The sequence below is a fragment of the Rhinolophus hipposideros genome (assembly GCF_964194185.1).
Source record: "Rhinolophus hipposideros genome assembly, chromosome: 4".
In the NCBI taxonomy this organism is placed as follows: domain Eukaryota; kingdom Metazoa; phylum Chordata; class Mammalia; order Chiroptera; family Rhinolophidae; genus Rhinolophus; species Rhinolophus hipposideros.
The window spans coordinates 50,573,179-50,588,290 of NC_138050.1; the positions used below are offsets into that span (position 1 = coordinate 50,573,179).

Below are 15,112 nucleotides of genomic sequence, written 5' to 3' on the forward strand. Positions count from 1 at the left end.
GGAGGGGAAGAATGGAATACCCAAGAACTGTGGGACAACTACAAAAGGTGTAACATAAGTACGAGTATAATGAGAATACCAGAAAGAGAAGAAAAAGAGAAAGGAACAAAGGAAATATTTGAAGCAACAATGACTGAGAATTTGCCTCAAGTTAATCTCATACACCAAACCATAGATCCAGAAAACTCAGAGAACACCAAGCAGGATAAAAACTACACGTGTGAAAAAAGCAAATAACTACACCTAGCCATATTATATACAAACTGCAAGAAATCAAGAAATCAAAGAGAAGAAAAATTTTGAAAGAAGCCAGAAAACACCTTACCTATAGAGGAATACAGATGAGAATTATATTCGACTTCTTAGAAACCATCCATGTAAGAAGAGAGTATGGTGAGATATTTAAAGTGGTGAGAGAAAAAACTCACCAACCTAAAATTCTGTATCCTGTGAAATTATCCTTCAAAAGTAAAGGAGAGACATCAAAATGGTGACATAGGTCGTTCTTGACTTCACTCCTCCTCACAAGAAGAACAGCTAACAGCTGTTCATGGAGAACACCACTGAGAGAATTCTGGAACCTGGGAGTGAGGCTGAAACACCCCTGTGCACCACAGAGACCAAGATAAACAGCATTAGAAGGGTCAGAGAAATGGCTACAGGCTGGCTGCACTGCACCTCGCCCAGGCCTGCTCAGCACCATGCTGAGAGATCTCCCTTAAGCCTATAGTTCCTCCAATGGAAAGAGAACTCAGGGTGACATCCAGCCCACTAGCATTGTGGGTTGCTTTGTGGGAGCCCCTACTCTGTGTTTTCCCCTTGGGGATCACAGGAGAATCTGTGGGGCTCAACCACTGGGGACCTGATTGAGGTGGGGAAGGGAGAGGGGCTTCTAATAACCAACACTCAGATCTTGGCAGACCAAGTTCCTAACTGCAGAGCCCAGGTATTCACCCCAACCAGTGGCTTTGCTCATCTGCAGAACCAAGTCGGTGGTTCATCTGACCAGGGAATTTGTCAGGGTGCAGGTCTGCCTAATTTGGGTCCCTAAATGAGGAGTTCTGCTGGTTCTCGAACCTGGTGTGCCCACACCCCAGCAGAAGAGCTGAGTTATAGCCCCACCCATTGCAGAGCTGGCTCCAAGCCCCACCTGACAGGAAGGGCTAGGAAGGTCACCTGAAAGCTGCATAATTCAGCAACTCTTCAGAGCAAAGCCATTTCTCGGCGTGGAGGGTTCCCCTGCCAAACCTAGGCAGGGGAGTTAATTCACTGCCCCTTCTACGACAGATTGGGGCTCCTGGCCCCTCCCAACCAGGAAACTTGTTGGTGGGTGAGGGGGAGTTTCCTGAAGTAGACCTCTCGAATCCAGCCCAAATAGGAGCCCGAGTCATAGATCCAGCCTCTGCCTAGCTTGAGCTCCACCATCACCACCACATCTGACAAGAAGGGCTGGTGAGAACACCTGGAAGTTACATAACCCCGCAACTCTCCAGCGCGAAGGTGAGAGAGCAGAGCTAATTGCTCCAGAGCAAAGCCAGTGGCCCTGTTCCACCAGAGAATGTGGGGCACCAATGGCTTGAGTCAAGACTGCAAAGAACATTAGTATCCTTGGAGCTGTTTTTCTCACTGCACCCGGGAAGGGAGACTGATTTGTATTGTAGCCCCACTTACTGCTGAATAAAGTCTTCAGCCCACCCCACCAGGGAACCTTACCAGAGTACACAAGAAGCTGCGTAGCCCAACAGCCTGCTTATAGTATCCCTTAAACAGGGAGCACAGTCCATGGCTTTCCCTGTCTGCAGAGCAAAGCTGCTGGCTGCATCTGACCAGGATATTCCATGCACACTCTTGCCTGATTCAGGACCCCAAACAATGAACCATGTACACCCTGGGTCTCGTCCTGCTGCCCCACCAGGGCAGGGAAGCTAATCCATAGCCCCACCTGCTGCTGAGTATAGTACCCAGTCCCTCAGAACTACCCCTGTTGTTAAGCGGTACAAGACTATAATCCAATTTAAAAATGGGCAGAAGACCTGAATAGACATTTGTCCACAGAAGATATACAAAGGGCCAAAGGGTATGTGAAAAGTTGCTCAGTATCAGTAATCATTAAGGAAATACAAATCAAAACCACAGTGAGATACTATCTTCTACCCATTAGGATGGCTACTATCAAAACAGCAGAAAATAAGTGTTAACAAGCATGTGGAGAAAGGAATCCTGTGCACTGTCAGTAGGAATGTAAACTGGTGCAGCCATGATGGAAAGCAATATTGTGGTTCCTCAAAAAAAATTTTTAATTACCATATGTTATAGCAATTCCACTTCTGGGTATATCCCCAAAAGAATTGAAAACAAGGACTTAAAGAGATATATGTACACCCATTTTCATAGCAACATTATTCACAGTAGCCAAAAGCTGGTAGCAACCCAAGTATCCCTTGATGGATGACTAAATAAACAAAATGGTATAATTATATATACAGTGGAATATTATTCATCCTGAAACAGGAAGGAAATTCTGCCACGTGCTACAACATGGATAAACCTTTAGGACATCATGCTAAGTGAAATGAGCCAGTCACAGACAAATACTGTATGATGCCACTTAAATGAGTTACCTAGCATAGTTACATTCATAGAGACAAAGTGGAATGGTGATTGCCACTGGTTAGGGGAGCAGAATGAGAAGTTGTTGTTTAATGGGTATAGAATTTCAATTTGGGATGATGATAAATTCTGGAGATGGATGGTAGTCTTGGTTTCACAACAATGCGAATGTAACTTAATGCCACAGAACTGTACCATTTAAAAATACTTAAAGTGATAAAATTTATGTTAATATTTTATTACAATTAAGAAATAAAGGCCGGATGGCTGAGTTGGTTAGAGCACGGAGCTCTCAGCTACAAGGTTGCCAGTTCAATTCCTGCCTAGGATGGTGGGCTCCACCCCCTACAACTAAAGATTGAAAACTGCAACTGCACTTAGAGGTGAGCTGTGCCCTCCACAACTAGATTGAAGGATGACTTGGAGCTGGAGAAACACCCTGTTCCCCAATATCCCTCAATTTTTTTAAAAAAAATTTATTTTAAATAAAGGAAAGGTACATGCAAATGCAAATGCTGCAAGTGCCGTCTTCGTTTCTGTACCTGGCGAACTAGAACATATCCTTATTGTCCCATCCCATTATCACATTCTTAGTGATGATTTCTCAATTTGAATAATAGTTCAATAGTTCTGCTCTGGAAAATGGTTGTTTTTTTTTTAACTGTTATTCCGCCTCCCTCTCCACCCCCACAAAAACCCACCAGTTTATTTTCAGTATTTAAATTCCACATAACAGAGGCCCTTCAAGGTAACTTAATTTTCGAATTTGGTGCTACCTTAACAACTTTGGTAGAACTGAATCCCACTATAATGCGACTTGCCAAGTGGGGGTATTTCAAAATCTGTGTAGTGGCTGGTCAGTGTAACAATATTCAGCTTTTGTAAATTTTAGGAAGCAGTTGTTTTCCATTCTTTGTGGAACTTCAGTGAAATGTAAGACTCCAGTGGATTTGTATGATTCCTTATCTAATTTGTTTGTTTAAAAATAAAACACCTGTCATGAGTAAGGCAGAATGTAGGATTTCCAGTTGCCCTTTAGAAAGAATGGAGAAGTAGAAAGGTCATCCACACTCAGAACCAGAGCTGTTGTCATTCTCGGAACGAGCAGCCTCAGGAAGTAGGAGGCGTAGACCACCCAATGAATCACACACAGAGAACAGATTGGGGCGAGGAATGCCTGAGGGGGTTTTATAGGTTGGAAGGTGTTAAGATGTCTGGAATCTCAGCAGGAAATTATCAAGAGTCTTTTTAAATGTATAAAATATTCATATGAGTCACTCTTGTCACAATTAAGACAGAGAGCTCTCTTGAGTCTTCTGTATTTTACTTTCACAGAATCCTTTGTTTTGTCATTCTGAAAATGCCTTTGTTGTTCAGTGTACAAGGAAAGTCCTGGTTATGGGGCTGTTTTTTATAGAACTGAGTCAACTTTATATATAAAACTATTTTTATCAGAATACTGTATTAATTTATATCTGCTTCTATATACAGTGGAAATAACCTCCCTGTGGGGAGGCACTGGCATTTATGATATCTATAAAAACAATAAAATCCTGCAATGATAAAATCAGGAGTAACATGAAGCCAGGTATAAGGTGATTGGTTTTCCTATTCTCTGCCAGTTCTATGTCTCAAATGGAACCTGACACGAGTTCTTCTGGGGACTGGGCAGATGTGGAAAGAAGAGGAGGAGTAAAGGAAAGGAGTTCACTGGCGAGGGGTGGGGTAAGGGGGAAGTGGCTTCCAGGGAGGAGGGTCCTCACAGTTGTATTACTGATATGGCCTCCGTCCTGGAAGTCCTAGCCAGCACACACCCATGGATAGCAAAGGACAGCCACCACTAGATTGTGCCAACCTGCGTCTCTGTCCAGTTAGGTTTTTACCATCAGAGCTTGACAAGGTCATTTCATTAACCTTCACAATATGAGGAATACTTGTTTTGCGAGATTGAATATTTTCAACCCTCACTTATTATCAGGGTTTTACTGTATTGAACATTTCTCCAATTGTTGTTGTCCTATTGTTGACTTTTGATTTCAATATTCAAATGCTATAGACTATACAAACCTTCCTAATAACAACCCTGTTGAAAAGAAATAATGTATGCTGCATATGTAATTTAAAAATTTTTAATAGCCATGTCATAAAAGTAAAAAGAAACGGGAAATTAATTTTATAATGTATTTTTTAATTTAACCCAGTGTATCCAGAATATTATCATTTCAATACATAATCAGTATAAAAATCATTGAAATATTTTCCCTTGTTTTGTACTACCATGTTTCCCCGAAAATAAGACCTAGCCAAACAATCAGCTCTAATGCGTCATTTGGAGCAAAAATTATAGTAAAATAAGACTAGGTCTTATACAATACAATATAATGTAATATAATATAATACTGGGCATTATATATTAATTTTTGCTCCAAAAGACGCATTAGAGCTAATTGTCCGGCTAGGTCTTATTTTCGGGGAAACACAGTAAGTCTTTTGAAATCTGGTATATATTTTTTCATTTATTGCACATCTCAATTTGGACTGTCCACATTTTAACTTCTCAATAGCCATATGTGGCCAGCTTACTTGATAGAACTTACAGTGGCCAGAGCTGGAAAAATTTGGGCAACATATTAAATGATAGTGTTTGATTATAATCCAAAGAAAAATTAAAATAGCCATACTTGCAGGAAAATTCCAATTAGTAATGTAGAAGAAATGTGGGAAATAAAAAATCATCATTAAATCACCACAATAATAATGAGCATAGGCAAGATCCACTGATGAATGCTAAAATTTGTGGTCAGAAGTTGAAGGAGAGAGAGGATATTTTCAGTCATAAAATATCTCTCCCAAATCATTTGAAAGGAAAATGGTAACTTGACAGTATAGAAACTTGTAAGACACCACCTTAACCAAGTGATCAAGGTTAATATCACGATTAATAAAACATGTGCCCCCTGATCTAATGTGCTGAGAAGGGTACATCACCTCTGGTATCCTTGCCAAAAAAAAGTGTTACCTCAGTCTAATCATGAGAAAAGATCAAACAAACCTAAATTGGGGCTATTCCACAAAATGATTGACCAGTACTCTTCAAATTGTCAAGGTCATAAAGTACAAGGAAAGACTTGAGAAACTGTCACTGACTGGAGGAGACATGACAGCTGAATGTGCTGTGAGATCATGGATAGGATCCCAGAACAGAAAAAGAGGAAGGAAGGCAGGAAGGAGGGAAGGAAGGAAATACCTGGTAAAATCTGAAATTTAATTCATTTTGTACTGTCACTTCTTTGTTTTGAAATTTTTGCTATAGTTATATAAGATGGTTAACATTCAGGGAAACTGGATGATGGGCATATGGGAACCCTATGTGCTATCTTTGTAAATCTAAAATCATCTTAAAATAAAAGTAAAAGCAAAATACAGATGTCTAAGAGTCCAGTGTTATTTTCGTATATCTCACAATTATCAAATACCAATGGAGGAAAAAAAACTATTTTTCTCTAATCACCAAATAAACACTTTTAATGGCAGTTATTTTGTGATTTATTTTAAATATATTTTGTTATTTTGGTTGAAATGTTAATAAAAAGATTTAATAATCAAAGTTTAATAATGAAACCAGAGGTAATTCAGGAAGTTAACAGGAGCTAAGACAAATGCTCTTTTTATGGTGCTATGTTTTCTAGCAGTACATCCGAGCTTATTATCTTTCTTCTGCTCTTCCCTACTCTTTATTAACTGAACAGAACCATCCATTTTCTGCCTCCTTATACTTAATGTACATTACAGTCTCAAGCATCACAATGCTTGAATGAAGAGAGACTCAGAAAAGGGGATTTTCAGTTCAGGGCTTTCTCAGTGGCTGACAGGGTGTCCCACTTTTATGATAGTTGGGAAAGTTGATGCCGAAACACTATGTATCGCACTGCCATCCTAACCCTTTGGTACCATTGCCTGGGGTTTTGATATTAGAGATTAACCTGGTTATTTGGCAGATAGAGCCCAACACTATTCATTGGACTTAACCTATAATTATGTCTTGTATTCTGTATGCTTGGCACTATGATAGACCATGCAGAAATCAAAAATCAAAAGTCAAAATCATGATCTCTGCCAAAGAACTCCCACTCGTTTAAGAGAAGACAAACATGAAGGCACTGTAGTAGGTGGAAAGAGGAGAGGCTTTAGAGATTTTGCAATCACATCCTCACTGTCTCTTCCGTTAATTACTAGGTCTGTAACCTTTAGTATTTATTTAAACTGTGAATCTGTTTCTTTATCTGAATATAGGCTACTGATGGCAGTCTTACAAGATTGTCCTGATCATTAGTATCTGGCACACAAGAGACATTTAGTAAATGATAGCTGTTATTATCATGGCTGTCATCAAGGCTGCAAGAACATTGGAAAACACGATAGCCTAGTACTCCAAGTAACTCTGTTTATTGAATATTATGGTAGGTGCTCAATTTTTGTGTTGTTTTCCCTCCCTTTAGAGATGATGAAGAGAAAAAAAAATCTCCATCAGAAGGTACTGATGAAAAAGCTAATGGAACACATCCAAAGACCCTCAGTCGTATTGGGAGTACCACCAACCCATTCTTGGACATTCCTCATGACCCCAATGCTGCTGTGTACAAAAGTGGATTCTTGGCTCGGAAAATTCATGCAGATATGGACGGAAAGAAGAGTAAGCATCATTTATTTTGTTATTTTCTATTTCATTTGTTTCATCTTTAGGCTCAAAATTTAATGTCAGTTTATCTGAAGTAGTCAAGGATGAAAAAATATATATATCATGTTGCTCTAGAGAAGTAGTATTACAGTTTGATAAAGCCTCTAATCCTAACTCAAGAAATCCACCGTGGCACCTATCTTTTCCACATAAGATTATAGAACTTCAGAAATGGAAGATTTCTTACTGAGTATTCATTTCCAACTTTTTATTCATTGATTTATTTTTGCTTTCAACAAATAATTTTGAGTACCTACTATGTGCTAGGCATCAAAAATATAGTAGTGAATGGACAGACAAGGTCTCTGTCTTCATGGTGTTTACATTTCTTGTGGTAAGGGAGAGATTGAGCTTATGACACATAGAATAATCAATAGTGTGAAGTCCCAAAACGGATGGAAAGAATTGAGATCCAAGCACATGTGGAAGAATTGGCCTTGGTGGAAGATGGACAGGTGCAACGTAGGCAAACATAGTATAATTAGGATTGGGCAATTGAAGGAGTCCCATCTGACAGCTCTGTGAAGTATGAGACATGATTATCTACTGACAAATAATAATGTTTGAAGTTTGAGAGGAATGGAGTATGTTTCCATGTTTAGAATAATCTTTGCAGAGACTGAAATAGCAACTTGATGTCGTTGAACAGGCTAAGCTAAGCTGGTATGTATGCTAACATTAGTAGGCTATACCCCTAGGGTGTCCCTACCCACCTGCACACACCAACATGCAGTGCTGGGATGGACAGTAAGTACCATAGTTTCCATCTACGCTGGGTACTTTTTCTCGATGTGTTCGCATACTCTGTCAGACTACAGCGAAGAGAAACATTATAATCAAGTCACTTTGTCACTGACTTAATGACGCTGAGCAAGTTTCTTAAGGTTTCCAAGTTCTTTTAGGAGAACCCCACAACATTTCCTGGACATCCTATTCACCCGCCTACCTCACTGCTTAACTTTCTCTGACAGCATTGTGTCAGCTCTCTTGTAGTTGCAAGGGACAGTAAGTTCAAGTGGCTTAGGGAAAAGGGCAAGGACACAGCTGAAGATGAAGGCTAGTCACCAGGATCCTTTCTCCATTACTGTCTCGGCATTATTTTTGCAGGTCGGCTTTTTTCTTTAAAACAACTCGCTTACACGCCTGGATATATGATTATTAGCAGCACTATAGAGCATATGCTCAGTTTTGTCACCAAAAATGATTCTTTTCCTTCCCAAACTTCCACGTTAGTATATTCTGGGGCAGGACTCAGATTTGTGTGACTAAGGGAATAGAATACTGTGATTGACAGCCCCCACTGGGTTGCAAAGTCAAGAGGAAAGTTCCCTCAAGAAGGAATAAGATACAGTTCTCAGAAAAAAGAGAATTCTTAGTGGACAAAGCAATAGACATTCATCTCTTTGTTCCCAGCATGCACACATACCCTTTCTCCACACATTGAGTTTAAACGATGCTTTTGCCAAACATAGTACAGTCTTTCATTTATAACGACAGATATCCTCATCTCTGCCCCACATGCCGTGTCTAGCTGTGGCTCCCATCTCCAGTGCTAAAATTTGCCAGTTGGTGTCCATTCTCCTCAGGTGGGGATGTAGCCTCGCTCTGTAAGCTAAATGAAATAGACAGAAATATATGACACACTTCATATGAAGTACTAGAGGCAGAAAACACCCAGAATAACTGTAGTTTAAAATGCAGTTCAAGAAAAAGCAAAAAAAAAAAAAAAAGGAAGCAAAACAGCTATCCAAGATTCAGTGAATGTTGCAACATCCTGCTGGACCAGGATAAGAGTTAGCCCACTTGAGCATCTTTTCATGGATTCACTTCCCTAGCAACGATTGACATACTTGGTTAACTTATTCCAACATGTCCCCAGATTCAGCCTATTGATTAAATTTTCTTTGTCCACGTTTTCCTGGGCCCCCTGCGAGGATTATTGGAGAGAATTCCCCTGCTGGAAAATCTGTACCCTTAGCCCACTGCATACGAACATAGGTCCAAAACTTGGGAGTTGCATAGCAGTTGAGCCCTCAGAGATCTATTGTACCAGGCTGGAGGTGTTCCTGCCAATAAAAGTCCTTATTAAAGTCTTAGCTAACTCTGAGAACTTCTGGTTAATTAGGACAGTTTTAAGTATCACGAGGCTTTTGTCTTTTTCAGCAACGTAGGAAGTTCTGCCTGTTATGTGCCTCTGCTTCTGTCTCTGTTTCTGCTCCTGGCTCAGAACACAAAAATAGAAGGGAGAAAATCAAGTAATCCAGGGCTAATTGGACCCCAGTCTCTACGTTTCCTTCCTGCCTGTTGCTTTATCCCTGGGGGCTTTTTCACCTCTGCCTTTGAGAGGGGTTTTGGGAGGAGTCTTGCAGTTTCAGCTGCCTTTAATTCCTCAGGCTCTTCCTGGATACTCTCATTCCAACTTTCCATGGTTTTTCAAATCACTTTAGTGTGGACAATAATTCTCCTTTTCCAATACAGGAAAGTGCATAATTTCTAGTGATAATTGACCTACACCAAAACTTACCAATTTGAAGTATATAGTTTGAATTTTGAAAAATGTATGCTGTTGTGTAACCACTATCACAATTAAGATTTCCAAGTTCTTTAGGAGAACCCCACAACATTTCCATTACCTGAAAAAGTTCCCTTGTACTTTCCAGTTAATTTTTCCTCCTTTACTCCCAGCCCATGGCATCCACTTATCTGTCCTTGGGCACTATACTTTTACCTTTTCTAGAATTACAGTAATTACAGATATTGTTTGGTGCTGACTTCTTTCACATAGTAGTGTTACTTGCAGATTCATCCATGTTGTTGAGTGCTGTGTGAAGTTGTAGTTTGTCTCTTTTATTGCTGAGTAGTATATTCATTCCATTGTCTGGCTATGACACAGTTTCTACACCTTCACCCGCTGGGTATTTGGGTGGTTTCCATTTTTTGGCTGTTACAAATAAATATGCTTGGGACAGTCACACACAAGTGTGTATGTTTTCAGAAATTACCTAGGAGTAAGGAATTGCTGGGATGCATGCTAAGTATACGTTTATAAGAAACGTCCAAACTAGCTATACCATTTTCCAAAGTAGTTACACCATGTTGCCTTCCTGCCAGCTATGCATGTTATATCCACTTGATGAAATCCCTTTGTCATGAAATGACTTTTCTCATTCCTTGTCATATTCCTTTATTTTGAAGTCTACTTTGTCTAGTGTTAATATGGTGACTCCAGCTTTCTTTTCAGTTTTTGCATGATGTACAGAAATTTGTTTCTCACTCTTTAATTTTAATCTATGATCTTTAAAGTTGTTTTATACAACATGTTGGCGGGTCTTGCTTTTTATTCAGGTGACAATTTACATTTATAGTAATTATTGATATAATTGACTTTAAATCTGCCATCTTGCTGCTTGTTTTTACTCATTCCATCTTTTATTTTTTTCCTCTTTTCCTTGTTTGGGATTTTGTAGATGTATGTCTGTGTGTGTTTCTGTCTTTTCTCATTATTGGTGTATTAGCTGGGCTTCTTTGTTTAAAAATTTTAGTGACTGCTGTAGTGTTTACAGTATAATCTTTGACTTGTTGTAGTCTACCTTCAATTTTACCACTTATGTAGTTTGAGACCCTTATAGCAGGTTACTTCACTTTCTCTTTTCCTAGCATTTGTGCTATTGTCACACATTTTAATTATGTATATGTTGTAACACTCAGAGTATATTGTTATTATTTTTGTTTTAAACAGAAGTGTGTGTTTTACTTTTATACATGTTGACCATTTCTGGTATACTGGGTCTCTTTTGGCATTTCCAAATTTCCATCTAATATCTTTTTTTCTGCTTGAATCATTTTCTTTAAGATACTGTGTCATAAACTTCTGCTGGTGAGAAATGTTCTCATGCTTTATTGGTTTTTTAAAAAAATATATACTACATCTTAATTTTAGGAATTTATGTTCAATTCTTTGGCAGTGCTTTCTTTTTCTTTCAGTAATTTTAAAATGTTGTTCCCTTGTTCCCTGCCCTACATGGTTTCAGACAAAATGTCTGATGTCGTTCTTTGTTCTTCTGTATCTAGTGTGATTCGCCCCCCCATCCCAGCTGCTTTCAAGATTTTTCTCTCTAGCTTTGATTTTCAGGAATTTTATTATGAAGTGCCTTCATGTGGTTTTCTTTATGTTTTCCCTGTCTGGTATTTGTTGAAGTTCTAGTATTCATTGGTTTATATTTTTCACCAATTTGGCGAAAATTTTCAGCCATTATTTCTATAGCACCCAACTGTATATTGCTGTATATTAGACCACTTGATATTACATAAAAGGTTCACTGAGAGTCTGTTCAATTTTTTTCCAATTCCTTTTTCATATTTTCAATACTTTATTTTAATAATTTTTATTGCTATGTCAAGTTTACTCAGTGTTTTTTATTTCATATGTAGTATTTTTTGCCTTTGAAACTGCAATGTGAATCTTTTATATCCTCCATTTCTCCTTACCAAGTTTGTCTTTTTCTTAATGTCTTTGAGCATACGTATCATATTTACAATAGCTGTTTTAAGATCCTTCTCTTCAAACCTCTCTGTCCTTTCTGGATGTTACAGTGATTAATTTTTCTGCTCGCTATAGGTCATACTTTCCTTGTTCTTTGCATTCCTACTCATTTTATTTGAATGCCAGATATTGTGACATTTTTCGTGGCTTACATTTCTCTAAAAAATGTTGGATTTTATTCTATTGTGCGGATAAGTAACTTGTAGATCAACTGAATCCTTCAGAGGCTTGCCTTTACCCTTTGTTATGGTAGATGCAGAGCAGCCTTTATTCTGGGACTCATTTCACTCCATTCCCAAAACACTATTATTCTTCTCTAGACTCTATCCAATGCCCTCGTGTTATGAAGTCTTTCCACTCTGTATGATGAGAACACTAAACTATTCCTAGCCCCTTGTGAGCTCTTAAAATTGTTCATTCCACTGTTTTTTGGTGGTTATCCCCCGTGCATTCAGTAATTCGCTTTCACGTGTGTTCAGACCATGCTCCAACTAAGGCATGGGGATTCCTCTGCTGATCTCCAGAGTTGTCTCTGCGTAGCTCTCTCCTTTCCTCTTCTGCTCTGCACATTCTAGCCATCTTAGCCTCACCAACCCCCCTTTTTCGCTCTCCAACTCAGCATGACTTCCAAGCTCTGTGTAGGTACCCTTCTTTACTGGGTTTTAGACACTTCCTCCAAGCAGTAATCTGGGGCTCGTGTGTTCCTTTCTCTTTGGAGTCACAGTCCAAGGTTGCCTGTTGTACAATGTCTGAAAACTTTTGTTTAATATATATATATATTAAACAAATACAAAGTTGTGATAGGAGGGAAGTTTTTCTAGCAGTTAATCTTTCAAAGGCATATGTAGAACTAAACTGATTACTGGTCCCATTTGTAAAGAAATATCTTTCTAGTTGCCTCAGACCTCAGGAGACCTAACATTTACATAGCTAGGAAAGTTTTAAGGAATTCTACACCTTTCAGTACAGTCAAATTCTTTAGATGTGTATTTGGAGAACCAGAAAGGAATTTGTTTCCTTCCTAGCTAATCTTCTCCTTGCTTCCCCCACCCCAATTTTTTGGACTTTGAATCCTATCTGGTTGAACTGATTTATTTCAATGTTAGACTGCTGCTGCTTCTTGGGAATGTACCAGAATGTCTGAACTGCTTCTGAATGCATCTGCCTTTCTCTTGAGGTCACTATAAGCATTTCCAATATGTTAAAAAATATATATATAAATAAAAATAGTGGAGCTTTCCTGGAACAGGAGCTCTAGGTCATTTTTGAGAAGTCTATGTAATGATACCTTTGGGGCACATTTATCCTGCTAAGTCTACAGACATTTATTCGGATTCATCATGTTCAGTATAGCTAGAGCTATATTGCCTTTGTACATATAAGTAAACATGCCCCGGTCCTCTGATGACATATTATTACTAAACGTTTTTAATAAGTGAATATTTGGGTCAAAGCTCTATGGAGAGATTAAAACCCTGATTAACTTATCTCTACATGACCACTTGTCGGACTTAATATTTGGTATCTTTTATTCTAGACTCAGTTTGTCAGATTGCATCCGTCATTGCTCACATAAACATTTCAAAAACCTTGGAGGTTTTATTTGTTTCATTTTATTTACTTAGCGTTTCTAAAGATGTGCTCAGCTCCGAAAGTCTACTCCAGGAAACAAATCATGATTAAAAGCAAACATTGCATCTCTCATCAAAGTATATGTGTTTACCAGACCCATTAAATCTGACATTAAAGGAAGGCTTTGAACAGTCACACATGGAAAACAAAATGCGTTTTCTGGACTTTGTCAGGTAGAATTTTTCTTAAAAATTCAGTATAAGCTCCGAGTTTTACAAATCTGATGTAAGATACTTGTGAAAATCAATAAAGTGATGGGAAACAAGGTGCTCAAAATATGAATGTTCTGGATGATGATTAAACAGTGAGAGGCGATGATCATGGCATTGTACACCAGACGCTAAACATTAATGAATGCCAATTTATAATTTTATATATATATAATGTGATGGCTCGGTGTGAGGTCGGAGGGATAGTGGATGGGGGGAGGGGGGTTCACAGTGTGAGGGATATAAATGATGAACGTCTAAGTATTACCTTGTCTTGTACACCTGAAACTAATAAAATAAAATAAAACAATTTTCCAAAAACAATAAAAAAAAAAAAAACCAGTGAGAGGCGATTCCTCAGTAGTAGAGTTGTATCCTAACACTTCCTGCACTGACTCCTTTAATCACCGCCCTCCGAAGCAGGCCCAGGCATTGCTGCTTACTGAGGAAGACATTGCTCGTCAACATCCTCGCCAAGGCTGCAGTATAGACTAACAGGACATCTGGTGGGGCTAAAATCTGATTATCGCAAACTAATTGTAGCATATCGTTCAAACCAATGCCCGTGAGAAAATTTATGCCTAGAAAACATTTACATTATGCATTTTGTGTGTGGTCAGGACAGTCTGTCACTATGTATCATGTGTTGAGATGACTAGAGGTCTCAAATTAGGGCCAGTGAGGCCTGAACATTTTTTCTTTTTTTTTTTTTAATTAAAGTTTATTGGGGTGACAGTTGTTAGTAAAGTTACATAAATTTCAGATATACAATTCTGTATTACATCATCTATAAATCCCATTGTGTGTTCACCACCCAGAGTCAGTTCTCCTTCCATCACCATATATTTGATCCCCCTTACCCTCATCTACCACTCCTCTCCCCCCTTACCCTCTGGTAACCACTAAACTATTGTCTGTGTCTGTGAGTTTTTGTTTCTCATTTGCTTGTCTTGTTCTTTTGTTGTTTTTGGTTTATACACCACATGTCAGTGAAATCATATGGTTGTCTACTTTCTCTGTCTGACTTATTTCACTTAGCATTATACTCTCAATATCCATCCATGTTGTCACAAATGGTATTATTTCATCTTTTCTTACTGCCAAATAGTATTCCACAGCTCAGAAAGAAAATGAAAAGTCTCCAGAAAATAAACTTAAAGATATGGAAATATGTGACTTAAATAACAGAGAATTCAATGTTGCAGTTCTTAAAAAACTGAACATTTCTTTTACTTGGCCAACACAGTGCTTTTTTGTAAATTGAATTGCATGGATTTAATTAGGCATTTTCTGTTGACCATAGTTTCCACAACTCCCTATAGTGTCATACCAGGTGTTCTCACACACTAATTGATACTTTTCTAGCCCCAGAGTCTTTTG

The 15,112-nt window shown here is 38.6% G+C and overlaps 1 protein-coding gene across 5 annotated transcripts in view; it reads left to right on the top strand.

Annotated features, from left to right (window-relative positions):
• Nucleotides 1-15,112, top strand: part of PSD3 (pleckstrin and Sec7 domain containing 3) — a 366,738-nt gene that overhangs the window by 278,858 nt on the left and 72,768 nt on the right. For all 5 annotated transcript variants that reach the window (XM_081046336.1, XM_081046338.1, XM_081046337.1 and 2 more), the window contains one exon: nt 7,110-7,303. In XM_081046336.1, coding sequence (XP_080902462.1) covers nt 7,110-7,303 — 194 coding nt within the window. The remainder of the gene's footprint in view (nt 1-7,109; nt 7,304-15,112) is intronic.